The sequence below is a fragment of the Cydia splendana genome, chromosome 19 (genome assembly GCF_910591565.1).
Source record: "Cydia splendana chromosome 19, ilCydSple1.2, whole genome shotgun sequence".
In the NCBI taxonomy this organism is placed as follows: domain Eukaryota; kingdom Metazoa; phylum Arthropoda; class Insecta; order Lepidoptera; family Tortricidae; genus Cydia; species Cydia splendana.
This window is the reverse complement of record NC_085978.1, coordinates 5281160-5299722: the sequence shown is the minus strand read 5'-3', so window position 1 is coordinate 5299722 and position 18563 is coordinate 5281160. Positions and strand designations below refer to the sequence as shown.

Below are 18563 nucleotides of genomic sequence, written 5' to 3'. Positions count from 1 at the left end.
TTTTCATTTTGAGTTTTAGTCGTGTGTCGATAGATGGCAGTAAATTTACAGTGACTACAAAATTTACAATGACAGGACCCCTCTATACTATCTATTCTTTTTGCTGCTACATAATGAAACGGGCTGACAGCGAGCATCATAATTATGTACAGTTACATACTAACTGCTTGATCTACTGTATTATATTATAAGCTCTATGATGTGTTCGTACCACTTACGACCGTCATTGCGGCATTTGAAACAAATCGATATGGACGTTATTATTACGCACAGACCAACCCATAGGCGAATTTCTGTGTTATTACAATAATAACATTTTCACAGATAAGAAATTTGTTCTAACAAAAAGTTTAACTTAAATACTGGCCGTAATTTACGGTTTTTGTACGCATCATCCAGGGTTTATGATATGTGTAGGTATATATTACTCTCTACACCTACTAGGTGTAGAGAGTGATATATTAAGAAATCCCAATAAGATTGAATAACAACAAGCTATCCTGGTGTGTAAACTTTATATTGAATAATACTGTATCCCTGCCGTTATGTTTCGGGTCAGTACCCAACGACAATAGCCTCCTCGTTGGGAATATTATTATATGCAGCACCTAGCTTGCCTTTACCTGCAAGCTTTTTCTTTTTATTTACAGGCTTATCTGTTTCAGGTTCTACTGACATCATGTCACTAACTGCTTCGTTTGCATTGACGTCGCCTGCTAAAACATTCCCTTCGCCAGCTTCATTATCAGAGACTCCACTATCAGCCACTTTTACATCATTGCCGGGTATTATAACATTGGCACTATCGCCGTCTCCAACTTCCATGTTCATTCCTGTTTGGTCTTCACTACCGTCATTACCGATCGGTCCTTGGTTATCGCCTTCAATTTTAACATCGTTGCCTGGTATTATAATGTGGTCTCCGTCATTACCGATCGGTCCTTGGTCATCGCCTTCAATTTTAACATCGTTGCCGGGTATTATAATGTGGTCTCCGTAATTACCAGGAGGGTTAACAGGAGGACATCCATTGCCATTATTTGCTGGTATGTCCTCTCCTTTAAGTTCGTCGAAACTGGCACATGTACGGTGTATAAAGTTGCCGACTAGGCGCTTCTTGCATTCGTGACTGAACATTTGTCTAATCTTCATCTTGTCTAGATGCGACAGTTCGTCAGAAGGCTCTACTTTCAATCCTGGAAGCTTTAGTAAAATTGAATGTATAATTTTGTTTAGTTTTTTTGCTTTAAATAAGCCATGGGGTCTCCAAACTTACTCAAAACGAGGGCCAGTGGTCAAGTTATCTGCACTTCATAGTTCTATCCGATTTAATATAGTTATTTGTACAACAAGAGATCAAAGTTTGATATTTCTTCGAGTGCTTATTTTGAGTCCCGTGCAAGCGAAAGATCTTGAGCGTAGTAAGGGATTCAAAAGCGCACGAGATGTAAATAACTTTGATCTCGTGTAGTACACAAAATTTTTCACCCTAAACACTGAGAACATAACATACCTAGAGGGACAGAGATAATAGAACCCAAGTATATCGAACTTGTATTAGACCCCGCATGTTGAAATGACATTTGACTATAAAGGTCACTTGAATGTCATTTTGTCTCACTCAGTGAGCAAAATCGCATTTTGCTCACTGAGTGAAACACACTCAGTGAGTTGCTCACTGAGTGAGACAAAATGACTCGGTGAGCAAAACTGCATTTTGCTCACTGTTTTTAAGAAGCAAAGTACCCTTGTTTGAGCTGCTGAGGTGAAAAATATAAATTGTGTCAAAAATAAGGCGTTAACGTTTTTCTAATATTATTCTGGTGCTTTGTTTCGTTTCGTGCATGGTGTGAATTAAATTACTTTAATTTCAGTAATCATCTCTATTTATGTAGGTACCTACACCATTTGTCAACTATAGATTTTGCTTTGAAAAGGTTCTAACTAAAGTAATAAATTTTGGGTAGGTTTTTTTTAACAGTAAAATAAATAAAGTCCACTATTTGCCCACAATAAGTACTGTTGCTACAGTATTAAGTGCCTCTTGTTTAAATCGAATTTGGAAATTTCAAAATTACCTTGCTTCCGAAGTTCCCTTACCCCAATGCACCTTAAGCCCGCTCCACACTCGTGCGCGAATTCGCGGCGCGGAGCCGCGAACGCGAGTGTGGAGTCGATTTCGCAGATTCTGCTAACTCGACTCGACACTCGCGATCGCGGCTTCGCGCACGAGTGTGGAGCAGGCTTTTGGTAGGTACAGGAAGGTTGAAAATAGATGTTTACCATAGGCATGATGGTGGGGTGCCCGTTGAGGCTGTAGGCTCGGTCGTGGAAGTGCATCACGCTCAGGGGGTCGTATTCCATGAGCCCGGCGTCGTTCGTCTCTACTGACTGGATTCGGAACATCGATCTGAACGCTGAAAATTTCATTAGTATTTTAGTGCCTTCTACGTTCAAATGTACAAAACTGTTCAAAAATGCATGGGCATGTTTCAACCGTAATGTTAAGGAATTATTACGGTCGACAATGCACAGTGTTTTATAGAAGCCAAAAAAGTGACATCCTCATTTTATTGCAAATTACTGAAGTTTAGATCATTACAAATGCGAGACTAAAACTCCCGCGTGTCCAATTTGCGTAGTTTTTGTGTAATATTTTTTTGAAAATCGTGTTTTAGGCACCCGGATATTACGAAAAACTTAAAAAAAATTGCAAATCGTTTTATGAACTTTCCGTTGTTTAGTACTATTGGATAAACCGTTCGGAGACGCAAATTTAGAGGCAATTGTGACATCTCTAGGTATATTGGTTACAAAGATATTAATGAATTTATTGTTTTTGGTTTTTATTTTTTTTCTTCCATGTTCCGCCGTAGTAGGAGCCCATATTTGTATGACAGCTTCATTTATACGTCTTCTATCTACACTATTTTTTACAAGACCTAATTCCGTGGAAGATTGAATTTAAAGCCAATTAAAATTTTCGGTCAGGGCTGCCACTACCAATATCCGGGTTCACCCTGATATAATATTAACGCTGTATACAGTGTATACACAGTATAGCACTTTTATGGGTGGTAAAAATAAACTTTAATATGTTAATAAAAACCTACACATATGAAATAATACGTTTTTTTATAGATTTAGTAATTTATTAGCTATAGATAACTTACGAATTCTTCCTCTTTATAATTAGGGTAGATAATAATATTTACATTTTGGTCGTTAGCTGTATGACAGTCGACTACAAAGAGACGTATACACTTTTGGACCTCATTACCATGCAGTAAGGTGAAACACTGCTATATATATCTGTTTTTAGTCGGCTCATCAGGTCGGGTCATCATTTTCTACGTCGAGGCTCTCTGCCCCATCTTGCACCTCGTAATAACTGTCGTCTGGACAGAACTCGGATGTTGGTGTTGGGATTTCCTCCTGAAATTCCTGTGCCTGTGGTGATTGCGGTGCTTTCAATAAAGCTACTGCGGCAGATGGTAGGGGACGTTTTTTAATATATTTTATTCTCTGTGACATCCGTTGTTCGGAAATTACTGGATCTGATGAGACTAGTGCTCTGTGAAACAAATCAGACATTGTTTTTATCCTATCCGATTTCCGAGTATGGTGTTCTCGATCGTGACGCCAATTTAATATAAATTAAATAAAGTTAGGGTCAAGTAGGAGTTGGAGTTGCACATTGAGGATCCGTGTCATCGTACACTGTATGACATGGTAAATTTTTTTTATACCCTTCGTATGCGAACCCGACTCTCACTTGCCTGATAGGTACTTACTAAATCAGTTCTCGAAGCAGTGGGATCACATTTTCTTCGATATGAACTCGAAACCAGATATCCCCAAGAAAATGGCGTATAAATAAAAATACCGAAGTGCCAACCCTAGCGGCCGGATAAACCGGATATAAAGTGTTTCGATGATTACTTGAATGTTCCACGGAATTAGGACTTGTAAAAAATAGGGTGGATAGAAGACATATAAATGAAGCTGTCATACAAATATGGGCTCCTACTACGGCGGAACATGGAAGAAAAAAAATGAAAACCAAAAACAATAAATTCATTAATATCTTTATAACCAATATACCTAGAGAAGTCACAATTGCCACTAAATTTGCGTCTTTGAATGGTTTATTCAATAGCACTAAACAACGGAAAGTTTACAAAATAATTTGCAAATTATTAACGTTTTTCGTAAAATCCCGGGGCCTAAAACACGATCTTCAAAAATTTATTACACAAAAACTATGCAAATTGGACACGCGGGAGTTTTAGTCTCGCATTTGTAATGATCTAAGCTTAAGTAATTTGCAATAAAATGAGGATGTCACTTTCTTGGCTTCTATAAAACACTGTGCAATGTCGACATCTATCCATGCACTTTTGAACGCCACTGTACCTAAAGATCTAAAATCATTATCTGTTTCTCACGCATGCATTTTCTGCCTCTCTATCTCTCCTGCATGAATGTGCAAGAGTGATCAATATTGCTCGAATCACGAAATTTCGATTTCCCGGATGGCTCTCTTGCGGTAGGCGGTAGGCGCCATAAGGGTTAGGCGCAGGCGTAGCTTAGCACTAATGAAACGGTTTAGAATAGTCTGTTTAGTACCTGGCTGTATGTTCTCCCACATGACCCTGATAAAGAGGTCCCGCTGCGGATGTGACACCTCATCCCGAAAACCGAGACCGTGCAAGACCGTGTGCAGAATCTCCCGTGGCTTCAAGCAGTCATATCCTAGCACTATTGAAACGGTTTAGATTAGTCTGTTAGTACCTGGCTGTATGTTCTCCCACATGACCCTGAAGAAGAGGTCCCGCTGCGGATGCGTCACCTCATCCCGAAAACCGAGACCGTGCAAGACCGTGTGCAGAATCTCCAGTGGCTTCAAGCAGTCATATCCTAGCACTATTGAAACGGTTTAGAATAGTCTGTTAGTACCTGGCTGTATGTTCTCCCACATGACCCTGACGAAGAGGTCTCGCTGCGGATGTGACACCTCATCCCGAAAACCAAGACCGTGCAGGACCGTGTGCAGGATCTCCCGCGGCTTCAAGCAGTCGTATCCTAGCACGAATGAAACGGTTTAGAATAGTCTGTTAGTACCTGGCTGTATGTTTTCCCACATGACCCTGACGAAGAGGTCTCGCTGCGGATGCGTCACCTCATCCCGAAAACCGAGACCGTGCAAGACCGTGTGCAGAATCTTCCGTGGCTTCAAGCAGTCATATCCTAGCACTATTGAAACGGTTTAGATTAGTCTGCTAGTACCTGGTTGTATGTGCTCCCACATGACTCTGACAAAGAGGTCCCGCTGCGGATGTGTCACCTCTCATCCCGAAAACCGAGACCATGCAAGACCGTGTGCAGAATCTCTCGAGGCTTCAAGCAGTCATATCCTAGCACTAATGAAACGGTTTAGAATAGTCTGTTAGTACCTGGCTGTATGTTCTCCCACATGACCCTGACGAAGAGGTCTCGCTGCGGATGTGTCACCTCATCCCGAAAACCTAACCCGTGCAGGATCGTGTGCAGAATCTCCCGTGGCTTCAAGCAGTCATATCCTAGCACTATTTTCTGAATACGACAAAAACATCGATTTAGTATTTGTTAAATTATGTGTAAGACCACTTAGGTAGATATATTTAATGATTTATAGGTATTTGAAGAAAATTTTACCTAGCACTCCGGTGGCCGGGATTCTTCTAGTCTAGCAACACCGGCTTCCGACACGGAAATTTCCACGTGGAAACGTGACAATGTGGGGAATGATAAGTTTCCAAATTAAACTTTCTTTAATTTGTTGTGAAATATGCGAAATTTTCTGAGAACTTTTTTAACTTTTAGGAAACTTTCCGTAACTTGCACATCTATAGATAATTGCAAAGGTGCCTAATAATAGTAATAATTTAGACTAGAAGTTGAAACGTCGGCTCAAACCCTACCTCGGCCACTGGACGGTCGTGGTTGGTCATTTTCTTTAGTACCTATAGGTACCTATTTCAGATTACAACGTACAATTTCTCCACTGTGGTCAACTCCCGCGTCGTGGACGCACGGCCGCACTCGGTCCGGATTGGTGAAGTGCAACCAGCTCCCAACCGGCTCGGTCGGTTTCTCTTTCAACTTCTGTATTTGGGGGCAGAGGGCATCAAGGGCTTGAAATTTGTTAAGTGTGTCCATCACGCGTCCCGCTATGCCATCACCTGTTGCGAAATGGGTATTGGATAAGGCTATATTTTTTTAATACCTTATTAATGTGTTTGTGGTTTCTTCTTTCAGATTACTTTCTGTTCACTGGCGGATTTGCCCTAAAGCCTCCTCCACACTCGTGTGCGAATCGCGGCGCGGAGCCGCGAACGCGAGTGTGGAGTCGATTTTCGCAGACAACGAAATCGACTCCACACTCGCGTTCGCGGCTTCGCCCGCGATTCACGCGCATAGTCTGGAGGGGGCTTCTGGCACAGTAGGCCCGGGCCTAGGGCGGCGAGATATTAGGGGCGGCAAATTGTGACAAAATATTCGCTGATGATAACAAGAAATAACTCAAAACTCAAAATTAGGCCAGGCAACGAATTCTCAAAAAAATATATAGAGGGAAATGCTTGGAATTGGAACACAATTTTTGACTTATCAAAAGTCCCCAGCCGTAGCCCTTGAGCCGGGGGGTTTGAAGGTCCCGTTTTTCGCTTATTATATCTCGGAAACTATGCGTCCTAATAGCGACATGATCATTATACATAATGAAAGCTGATTAAATTTGCTACATGTTTTATAGGTACAGTCGAGTTTTTTGAGGTATCCGCTCTTGAAAGTCTGTTATTTTGCATTAATTTTCCTTCAATAATATTCACGGTGCTCACCAGGAACCCGAAAGATACATTAGCTGTTAACGAGATTTTAACAGTGTATTCCTGATCATATTTAAAGATGTTTCTGTTAAGAGGGAAAGAGAAGAGAAAGAAGGAAAATATAGACAAAAATGGAGTGAAGCTAATTGTGTAAAACGTGATATCAACAAGTTAGGACGTTCCTTGGGACGTTTAACTTCATAATATTCATTTAAATGTTTTCCGATTTTTTTACACAGAGATTTGAAAATCCTGTGTCTTTGTTTGAAAGAGCATTCACTCATAGTCATCCTGGAGACATCGAAGGGACACCTAAAGGTTCCGTCACACAGGCGCGTTTTCCGGGCGGGGCGTGAGCGCGGCGTGAGCGTTTTATATGTAAAAGCGGCGCGCCCTGCTCACGCGCCGCCCGCAAAACGCGCCTGTGTGACGGAGCCTTAACCTTTTGAACGCCACAGACGGCAATTGATGTCAACGCAAAATTGTGAAAACGACGCCAAAGTCGGCATTTGACGTCGATCGTTTTTTGATGAAATTCTACTGAAAAACACTCCACTTTTAGGTTGGCATTATTTATTCACAAAACTAAATTTTACCCCCGCGTGGCGTAAGTGGCACGGCAAATGGATGCGCCGTTTGGCGTTCAAAAGGAGTGATCTAAAAGACGTGATGAAGATCATATTCCTATTTTTAATTTGAACCTTGTTGATTAGTAAATTGTGATGAATTTAGTTTGTTGGAGGAAGCTATTAAAACAAAAGAATATGATGCTACTTTATTTGGAAAGGTTCTAAGTACATATGTGACGTTCCACGGGAAAAGGTACCTTATGAGGGTTTCTAGTTTCGGAGATATGAAATGTTTTGTAAAGAGGTGAAAAAATGCTCAATTTTTTTTTATTGTGTGATCTGAAACCTTAATGCGTAACGTTTGTTTACCTGTTTTTATTTTTGTTATAAGTTAGTTATAAGCCTAGTAATGTCGTCTCAGAGTTTAGTAGAAAAGGTACCTTATGGAAAAAAGATTGAAAATTCCCAAAAAAACTAGTCAATACGGGAAAAGAAGTTTGGTAGAGAACTGTATTAGCATTCTGCAAAACTAATTTGATAATTTCAGTTCTGGTTGGGGCGCCTCGCAAATATTATAACCGTACATCGACCGACATCACAAATCCAAGTAGCCTGCTATTATACCAAAGTTACTCTCGTCAAGACTTTCTTAACTAGAATAATCTTCATTTGGTTTGGTCACATGCAGTAAATCAGCCATTGGTTTGCTGAAAATTGCCAATACCCGACGCATTACCTTATGGAATATCTGAGGTCATTGAACCTCAATGCCGCTTATCTTCAATAGCAACCGAAATATATTATTGATAAGAAATAGACGATTTATACCATTACCAAAATATTATTAGTTTATCCTAACTGTTCCATCATCATCATCATCATGCCTCATCATGTAACTTAATCACAAGGTACCTTTTCATTACATACAAATTATTGGTCTTTTTTAAGATTATTATGACGAAGAACTAATTAAATTTGGGGCAGTTTAATGTAAATTAATATTTTCTATTCATAAAAGATGAACTGTAATATGATTGATATTTTGTAGTGATGTATTATTAGATTTATTTCCATAAGGTACCTTTTCGTAAATGTATGGAACCAATACTGTTATTGTTATGTAAGTTTAAAGTGGCATAAGGGGTTAAATATAGTATTTAGTTGGGGTTTTAGGATTTATTTCATTTGAATGACAGAATTTCTTTCATATGTGCTCAGAAAAATTGATTGTGTGTCACATTAAAAGTAAAAATATTCAATTTTGTGATTTTATATGAAAAAGTCAGAAAATACATTTTTACCTCTAAATCGGTATTGTTTTTTGCTTAAACTGTCTGTCAGTGTCGTTTTCTAATAGATAAAATTTAAATCTTGAGAGCTCATTGCAATCAATCGTGAAAATGAAATAAAACTTTATTTTCAAGAGATTGGTTAGTATACACATAAATCAGTCGATATCAAAAGTTTCTATTTGCATTACAGAACAAGTCGCAATAGTTTTTTAATCTCAGATATATAAGGTATTATTATTTGTAGTCAACTATGTAACTTACTTCAGGAACATAGTTTTTTAGGCGGCTAAACTTAAAACTTCTCTATCGTAAAGTTGCTCATTTCACAACATTATTTTCAAAAAATCATATCTCTGTAACTACGCAACCTAGAAGGTTGATCTTTTGTGTTATCGATAGCTTATTTATTGTAGATTACTGGGGTATGCATAACTCCATACCCGCCATAAGGTACCTTTGACCGTGGGACGTCACATATATAGAAACGAAGTGTATTACATTTTAATGCACTCTGCGCCTAACGAGGAATTACACACTGTTTTGTGAAGTCGTTTTTTTTTGTCAAAAGTTATAAGTTCGTCGGGTTTAAAAACCGGTCAAGTGCGAGTCGGACCACCATTTAACCATGTAGGTACCATTACGCAAAAACAGTAAAAAATCACGTTGTATTGGAGAGCCACGCTTGAATATTTATTTAAATCTGTTTTTAGTAAGTATTTGTTGTTAATAGCGGCAACAGAAATACATCATCTGTGAACATTGTCAACTGTCGATAGCTAAACCGTGCAACCGTGATAGAGGTTATCACTAGCTATCACTGCCACTCACTGCTATCACGGTTCATGAGATACAGCCTGGTGGCAGACAGACAGACAGACGGACGGTGGAGTCTTAGTAATAGCAAAGACATATGGTAATAGGGTCCCGTTTTTACCCTAAAAACGAAGCAAGCTATTTACTTACCATAAGAATCGCTGTCGATATAGATTTTGATCTCTCCGTTAGGCCATCGAGGCGTTCCCTCGGGCCCCAGCGCCCATTGTGAAGGCAGCAGAGTATTTATGCCAGGCGGCCTTTTAGCTTTCAAGGTTTTTATAACATGCGGATCTTTATCTCCAATTAATATTTTTTTTGCATTTGCTGATGAATTGCCGAGTGGTACTAAAATAAATAAATATTAAAAGAAAGTAAAACAACAAGTCAATTTAAATCGTGGCTTTGGGATAATAGATATAGTTCGTTTTTTTAGCATTAGAAAGAACTTGCAAGAAGGTAAGCGATCTTGACATGTCTTTTAATTGAAAAACGCTTTTTATAAATCAATAACTATTACTTATGAAAGCAGAAGAATATAAATGATCGTATTAGATTCATAATTGTTACATATTTGCCGTAACTTATTTTTAAAATGAGTTTTTCAATTAAAAGACACATCAAGATTGTTTACCTTATTTCTAATGCTAAAAAAACGAACTATAGGTAGGTACTTGTAATAAGGCGACGACCTTCCTATCAGGACGAAATTTAGAGGGGATCGGACTGTTGAAATCAGAGGGTCTACCGCGAAAACCAAAATTCGCAAATTGCGGGGATCTTTCTCTTTTACTCGAATGAAGGCGTAATTTTAGAGGGCTTCCTACCACGACGAAATTTAAAAAGGGGGTCGAACGGTTGAAATCAGAGGGCCTACCGCGAAAACCAAAATACGCAAATTGCGGGGATCTTTCTCTTTACTCCAATGAAGGCGTAATTAAGTAGAGGGACAATTTGCGAATTTCGGTTTTCGCGGTAGGCCCTCTGCCCCATAATTAGGCAATGAATACTATTTTTTCTGAGTTTTGTCTAATGGAATGCTCTTGATGGATCAATACATTTTAATATAATTATTTTGAATCATATTTTAATTATAGGTATTTATATTTACGTCCATTTACGCATTCATTCATTTTCATAAAATAATTGTTTAATGTAAAACGATCAACCGCTTAATCGCCCACCAAGCCCCAATAATTTAAAATAAATAACATACTTAGCTTAATTTGACCATTGCTAGTGTGGTAAAATAAAAATAATATATAAATAGAAAGTCTCCACAACATAGTCACAGTTTACGACCTATTCGACTCAAGTAGATTTCACTACTTCTCAATGTTGTTGCGAAATAAAAATGTAATGTTGGTTCGAATTTCGTAATCGCATGATTCACAAGATTTGCATACTTTTATTCGACCCATTCCGACCTTTCTAATACAGAATTTAACAACATCTCATAAAATACCATAAGAACTTGGAAATAATAGATTCACACTTTTATTATATGTTGAAATACTGCGTCAACCGCATATGAAGCCGGGTATTCATTAGGCAACTTTTGTTAATAAACACTGTTTAATGACTGTTTATAAACAGTGTTGCACGATGTTTCATCACCTCTGTAAACATGTTTATAAACAAGGATGATGAAATATTGTTGCATAAACATGTTGCTGTGTTCCCCACTCTAGGTGGAGAACAAGACGAAACATTCAGTTTATAAACGTTTATAAACAGATGTCATCGAGTGTGGACGTGTGTGACGCAAGTTTAGAAATATGGAAATAGTACTACCTCCTCGGGCGACATCCTAGCAACAACTAAACTAGTGTGGACTGCTAAGTTTCAGAAACAGTGTTTATGGTAAACTTGTTGCAAAACATGGTGATCAAATTTATAAACAGTTTATTAACAAATGTTGCCTAATGAATACCCGGCTTAACTGTTGTAACTAGCAGCAGCTGACTGTAACTAGTCTAATTGTGTGAATTGTGTCGCTTAACTTCATAGGCATAACCAGGCATAACACTCGGGATAATAATCGTAAATAATTGAACATGTCTATGTTTATAAAGAGAAAGCATCAGACAAAAAACCGGCAGCTGAATCAAAATGTAAACAGCAGGCAGGTTCTCGATTAGGGATATTGCGGATGCAGATTTTTTGACATCCGCGGATGCGGATGCGGATATTTAAAGTCTCACATCCGCGGATGCGGATGTCAAGATTTGGTACTTATAAAACGTCAAATATTTTTAGCAATTTTTATTTAAAAAAACGAAATGTTTAGTATTTGAGCAAGAATATAGGTGCATTTTATTTAATAAACAGTAACTTGGCCGACTTTTCGGGATCTAGACGATTTCGTTATATATAGTGACGAAATTACCTAGCACTTACGCCGCCGGCGCCGCCGCTAATACGTTCCTGTTACCGACTTGAATGGTCGACATCCGCATTATGCGGATGCTCCGCATCGATTTCATGCGGATGCGGATGCAGGTGCGGATGTTGAAAATAATGCGGATGTTCCGCGGATGCGGATGCGGATGCGAATATCCGCAACATCCCTATTCTCGATCACCCAACTATATTTTTAAATACTGCGCCTTATTTTAGTGCCGGAAGTTTGCCAGATTATAAATTAAAAATAAAGGCTTATTTCGTTATTCGAGAACAAAAGAGAGGCAGATAACGAATGTTCTTTTTTCATTGACACTGTTGCGTGCTGTTTGGTGCTGCCCATCCTTCGACGATTATATTTAATCCGAACGTGTAAACTAGGCTTATTTTGTCTTTGGTTATTTAATGGCACCGTGGCACGTATGGCAACCCTTTTGACATTTGCGTTTATCTTATCTATGGCTGTCTAAAAAATTTTGCGAGACCTTTCGACGTGCGAAAAGAAATTTTCTTCGAAAATGTCTGTCTTGGCTACGCTAAACCGTACTTTGTTCAAAAGAACATCGACGTTCTTCTTGGCCGTCGCTGCCGGTACTTTCTTCTTCGAGCGAACGTTCGATGTAGTATCAGTTTCCATCTTCGAGAGTATAAACAAGGGAGTGAGTATTTAGTTATATAATTTTTGTCTTGATGATCCTAGTTCTCTATTTAAAACAATTCTGTTTGAGTGTTAACTGCGATGAGTTAATTTACTTCCTGATTAAAAGTTGGTAAGAATAATAGTCTTAATATTACATATTGCCAAAAATCTGCTGAAAGTATCCTTGAGGTTAAGAGTTACATATCCAATAACTTGTTAGTTCTAATTCTTGTAGAAGCTATACCTAACGCCTATCTACTGAAGCCCACCCAAACGCTGTCTATCATATAAATAGCTATTAATTATGTTGGATAGTACAGTTGGACATACATACATAGTTATGTATGTACTGACTTACCAGTTATCAATTTGTAGTACTAATGTTTTGTTTTAATACACACTGTCGCTTTCAGTATGGGTCAAATGACAGAGGACCATTAAATTAAACATTATGTATGTTCATTGTATATCTTCTAAATGTCTCCATAACCTTTTGTAACTTGATTAATTCAAAAAGTTGAATATTCCCTCACAAAATAATAGCCAGGAGACCAGAACTCCTACACCAGAGATTTAGGGAAAGAAGCACCTATATAGCTTCTAATAACTCCTGTTTTTGTTTACAGAAACTCTGGAAGGACATTGAACACAAGTTCAAGCAATGAAAAAGTTCCAACATCAAATGGATTAATTTATTAGATAATTTTGTTCAGAATAATGTGATTTAATTAAACATAACTTAAAAATAAACAAGTTATTTCATTTGTCTTAGGATATATTCATGTCATTAGAGTTAGACCAAGAAAAGTCTGCAGTGATTTTGATAGCCCACTCAATGCAAGTGTTATTTATACATCATAATTTCATAGAAGTTTGACATTTAATATAACATGTGCACTGCATGTGCTATCAAAATTGCTGCGACCTTTTCTTGGTCTAACTCTATTACTCAACAATAATGTCATGTTAGATGCAGTAATATGATTTTAAATGTCTCAATACACTTTAAAATGACTAGATTAGTAAACATTTCCTAAATGTCTATAAAAGAAAATTACGTAAATAAAGTGCACACTAACATGACATCTACACAAGTGCTTCTCAAAACATTTAAATTCCTTTGTGGTACAGTCGACACGTCAAATATATGTTTACACTTTTCGCCTTATTACAAAGGAGTAAGGCGCAAAAGTGTAAACATATCTTTGACGTCCAATTATAATCAATTTGGATGTCAACTAGCCTTAGTCCATTATCTTGAATGGGAAAAGAATCTGTTTAACCTTTCGTATGCCTTGGTTGTCCCGTATCCGTCCCAGACAATTTGGACTGTAATTTATGATTTCAAAGTTATTAATTCAGTAGCAAATTTTTGACAAAGGCATATGAAGGGTTAAGCTAACGTTTCTGCACTAATTACAATAGAACAAAGTGAGGTGTGTCATTGTGTCATATTTTTATAGAAAATTGACATTAATGCTAACATGGCCACACTTAGAAAGCCAAAGATTAGCTTGGTCTGATTCTAGCTCACCACAAATAAGAACCTACTGGGACATGTTTTGTTTTGTTAGAAAAAGCTGTCAGGCCTTTTTTTTGCCTTCTAAATAGTTATAATTAAATAAGTCCCTGGAACTATTTTTGGCACTAAATGGGTGTCATACCCAAACAAGTGACTTTTTGATGCATGAACCATTACATCCATACAAACACCAGTATTAGAGAGAAAGCAGTAACATTTGTGATATTTAAACAGGTATGAAACATCTTGTGGCAGTCCATACCTCTCCTAAATATATTGGTATGATGACCAGGCGTTACTGCTGCCTTCATAGTACTCTTGATAGAATTTAAAAATGTGCATCTATTAACTTAAAAAAAAAATGAGTATGCTGCCATTTTTGAAAAAAAAAACAACAATGTTTCAAAATAACAGCTCATAAAGGCGCAATCAAAACTAGCACTAGTTGTTAAACAACAACTTTGCCGCCATGTAACAAATAACTATTTTTTTAGGTGTGTATATATTATAGTTTGCTAAAACTTTGTGTAGTAATAGTCAAATTGAAAACGTATCTCCTATAACCGTTAATAATATAATAAATGCAGTCTTAGCTAACAAATACAATACATTGCGTATCTATATGTATAGTAAAGTTACATAATTAAGCTTTATAACAAAACATATCTTTCTTTTCACTCTGAAATTAATAATGTTCTTTTTTATATACAAATCAATTGTGTCAATAACTTATAATAATATATCTAATAATTGACTATGTATAATCAAAACTGTTGCATGACATATAATTTCTATAGAGTACAAGGACTCAAAGCCCCATTCTACAATTCTTGTATCATGCGTGCGCAGCTGTGGACTCCAAGGACGTCTGTTCAGTTCAGTACGGATATGATAGTCGTTCTTGTCTACGTGACAGCGTGATAAAACGGCATCCGTCAAAAAGTGACGGATATTTTGTCACGTGAATAAAGCCGTCCATAATAGGCTTGCAGGCCTAACTACCAATAGGGGATGGTCCGGTTTCCTACAATGGTCCTTATCAGCCGTGTCAGCGGACGAGACCGAAGGGAGCGAGCCCGACTGTGGAGTCTCATTATCTAATGTCTAACTAAGAATGTCTTAAGTCATAGAGAAATATAGTGAGAATAGAGAGCTCACTTCATAGATACATCAGTTTTGGTACCAAAACGACTATTATTTTCGCAGTCGACATCCAGCATCGAGTAGTGGAATTTTCAGTACCGCTACTTGATACTAGAATTCTCTAGTGTCGCGACTCACTCGTTCGTCGGAACATCTATTGTCAAGTAGCAGTACCTACTGATAATTCCGCTTCTCGATGCTAGATGTCGACTACGAAAATAATAGTCGTTTTGGTATCAAAACTGATGTATGGAGCAGGGATGTTGCGGATGCAGATTTTTTTAAATCCGCGGATGCGGATGCGGATATTTAAAGCCTCACATCCGCGGATGCGGATGTCAAGATTTGGTACTTATAAAACGTCAAATAGTACATTTTTAGTATTTTTTATTATATATAACGATTTCGTTATATATAATGACGAAATTACCTAGCACTTACGCCGCCGCTAAGACATTCCTGTTACCGACTTAGTCGACATCCGCATCCGCATGAGCTCCGCATCGATTTTATGCGGATGTGGATGCAGATGCGGATGTTCCGCGGATGCGGATGCGAATATTCGCAACATCCCTGGTATGGAGTGAGCACTTATGTATTTTTTTTCTCTATGCTTACGTTCAGTAAGCGCGGCTGTGGACTACATGAATGTCGGTTTAGTTCAGGCCTAACTACCAATAGTTGGGATGGTCCTTCCTCCTGTGGTCGTCGTCGGCCAGCGTGTCGGCGGAGGAGGAGGAGGGGAGGGAGCGCGGCTGCGCGGGGAGGGGGGAGTCGGCGCGGCGCGCGGTGGCGAGCGCCACCACGATGTCCACGAGGAGGGGTTGGGGGAGGGTCTTTATGGACTCCTGGTGGGCCAGCTGTGGAGATAAACTTTTGTTAGCGTGTTTTTTAAACAATTTGAAAGTTAACAGTTTTCGTTGTGTAACATATTATTGCAGGTGACGGTACAAAGCTGTATAGCGTCATCTATATCAGCACATCAGTAGTCATGCGAAATGAGATTTTTTATTAGACTTTACTATTCTTCTACAATTAATTTAAATTAAATGCGCCCCCAAGTCATCTGTCAATCTCCAACAAGAGTGCCAATATTGCTAGTAAGTCATCTGGTGACATGGCTCACCTGGTAGAAGTTGTGCACGATCATCTTGAGCGCGTATTCCTTGATATCGGCGGCCCGCATTCGGTCCGCCGCTTGCAATATTGCCAGTACGTTGTCCGGGGTGACATTGCTCTGTAGATTGTGCTTGCAGAATACTTGGAGACGGTTATTCGTGAAGCCTAAAAAAGGGGGATTGGATTTAGACGTTTTTTATTGTTATAACTGCTGTCACTCCCAACCCAGAGGGAAAACCGGGTCAGGTTGGAATAAGGCCAAGTTAATTTCATTATCAAAAAGCTAAGGTGCACCGGTTTTTTATAAATTTTACTTATCGCCGTGGTTTTCGAACTTTGGGGAGTGGAGCCTCCTGCAAATATTTATGGCGTTATTCATAAACGTCTTTTAAGAGTAGCATTTTGAATTTGGTGTTTGCTAGAAATGGTCAAAATTTAACAGTAAGTAGTTTGCTATTTTATGAATAAGGCGGTTAGTTAAAATATGTATAGTAAGATACAGTCACTTAGTGATGATCATTACCGTAATAAATGGGTGCTTGGAACAAATAGAGCGAATCTTCAGTGGGCATGTTGGTGTCTCCGTAGTAAATGTAGCGCAGCAGCGAGTCGAAAGCCTCCTCCGAAGGCACCGTGTCGCATATTTGAATCTGTAGGGAAACGGGATGTCAATGTGATGTGATGTGGGAGTCAATAAGTATGGTCGTTTTTAGTACATTACCATATAAGTGCGAAAGGTAGGAAATTCGCAACGAGTGGCGATAAATTGAAACACGACCGAAGGGTGCGAATTACATTTTCGCACGTGTATTGTACAACGTTTTACAGTACTTATTACTTAGTTATCAGTAGTTAGTTATTTAAATTTAACGATAGGTATTTAAAAAAGGGGGCCGCTACGGACTGTATCTTGTATTTAAGTACCTTTTGAATTCACCAAACTAGTTTTTATGTTGCTAGATTCGTCAATCTATGCGTCCAAAGTTAAAACGGCCGTTTTTGTTTTGAGTTAATAGATCGACGAATCCGACAAACAAAAACTAGTTGGATGAATTCAAAAGGTTCTTAAATGCAAGATACAGTCTGTAGCGGCCCCCTTTTTTAAATACTTATCGTTAAATTTAAATAATCACGATTATTTAGCAGTGACGCCAGTGTGCACGTTGATGGGCTTTTAAATTTTCGACATACGCACGTATAGTGCTAGTTACCGCACTGGGGCGGTAAAGTGTACTCACGTTGACGGTGTTGTCCGTGGGACAGAAGGAGCGGAACATGGCCTCGAAGTATGCGGCGCGCGCGGCGAGGATGGAGCGGTGCGCGGCGCGCCACGCGGCGCCCACGCGCAGGCGCACGTCGCTCAGCCCCAAGCCCGAGCCGCCCACGAACACGGACATGTCTTGCTCGAGGGTTGTTCCTAAGGGATAAAATATGTACTTTTAACACTTTCGCAACCAGGCAAAATTTCAAACAATACCCCAGAAACCGACAGTACTCGCTAGTCGGGCAACGACGTGCAACTCAATGTCGCACGCCGCGAACCCGCTAGTCGGGCAAGCGGCGGACGCTCAGGGCTGTGCCAAGTAACTTTCGTATAAGTACGTGGATAAAATTAAATCTGCTGTCTCATCTGTTTAGGCTCCCCGTTTTGTTCTTCTCCTAATTCTAACTCCCATTGATACATACCCGTGTATGCAATTTCACGTAACCAACTAATAAGAATTTTTATTTTGTAATCGCATTAGGTAAAGTAAATAAAAATACAAAGTGAAGTAATAAAATATAATAATCAACTGTACCAACTATTCGACCACATAATAATCAGAAGACTTACAATTTTTTCTGTTAGTGGCAGTGGCAGCCCTGAGGTAGTGAAGATGCAATGCTTGCCCGCCTGTCGGGCACTTCGGCGTCGCGTGTAGGTTTATAGCTCTTGCCCGACTAGCGGGTATGCCGGCATCTGAGTAAAGTTTACGAGTGCCCGAGAGTCGGGTACGCGGTGTCGAATGTGTTAATAAAGATATCAAATCGGTATCTTCAGAGGCAGGTATCATATTGACTTTTGCTTAAAACTAGTGATGTTCCGACTATTGATTTGGCCGACTAGCCGACTAATAGTCGACTAATAGTCGGCTAGTCGGCCAGATCATTAGTTTCAATATTCGTCGCGATATTCAATATATTATAGAAACG

General features: G+C 38.9%; 3 protein-coding genes across 3 annotated transcripts in view; 1 reads left to right on the top strand and 2 right to left on the bottom strand.

Moving 5' to 3' along the window:
- Positions 1 to 500: 500 nt before the first annotated feature.
- On the bottom strand, positions 501 to 10983 carry LOC134800204 (uncharacterized). The gene is made up of 6 exons (XM_063772696.1): positions 10760 to 10983; positions 9694 to 9891; positions 6037 to 6224; positions 5457 to 5595; positions 2284 to 2417; positions 501 to 1203 (listed from the first exon to the last, which is right to left on the bottom strand). The coding sequence occupies exons 1-6, from the start codon at positions 10827 to 10829 to the stop codon at positions 556 to 558; spliced, it is 1377 nt and encodes a 458-aa protein (XP_063628766.1). The 5' UTR covers positions 10830 to 10983; the 3' UTR covers positions 501 to 555.
- Positions 10984 to 12392: 1409 nt separating this feature from the next.
- Positions 12393 to 13339, top strand: LOC134799762 (cytochrome b-c1 complex subunit 9). Its single transcript, XM_063772175.1, has 2 exons — positions 12393 to 12605; positions 13213 to 13339. The coding sequence occupies exons 1-2, from the start codon at positions 12465 to 12467 to the stop codon at positions 13249 to 13251; spliced, it is 180 nt and encodes a 59-aa protein (XP_063628245.1). The 5' UTR covers positions 12393 to 12464; the 3' UTR covers positions 13252 to 13339.
- A 175-nt stretch (positions 13340 to 13514) lies between these two features.
- LOC134800280 (leucine-zipper-like transcriptional regulator 1) overlaps positions 13515 to 18563 on the bottom strand; it is a 30668-nt gene continuing 25619 nt past the window's right edge. Inside the window, exons 13-16 of the mRNA XM_063772790.1 lie at positions 17609 to 17787; positions 16894 to 17020; positions 16378 to 16535; positions 13515 to 16111 (exon numbers count right to left, since the gene is read on the bottom strand). Coding sequence (XP_063628860.1) covers positions 15923 to 16111; positions 16378 to 16535; positions 16894 to 17020; positions 17609 to 17787 — 653 coding nt within the window. The 3' untranslated portion in view covers positions 13515 to 15922. The remainder of the gene's footprint in view (positions 16112 to 16377; positions 16536 to 16893; positions 17021 to 17608; positions 17788 to 18563) is intronic.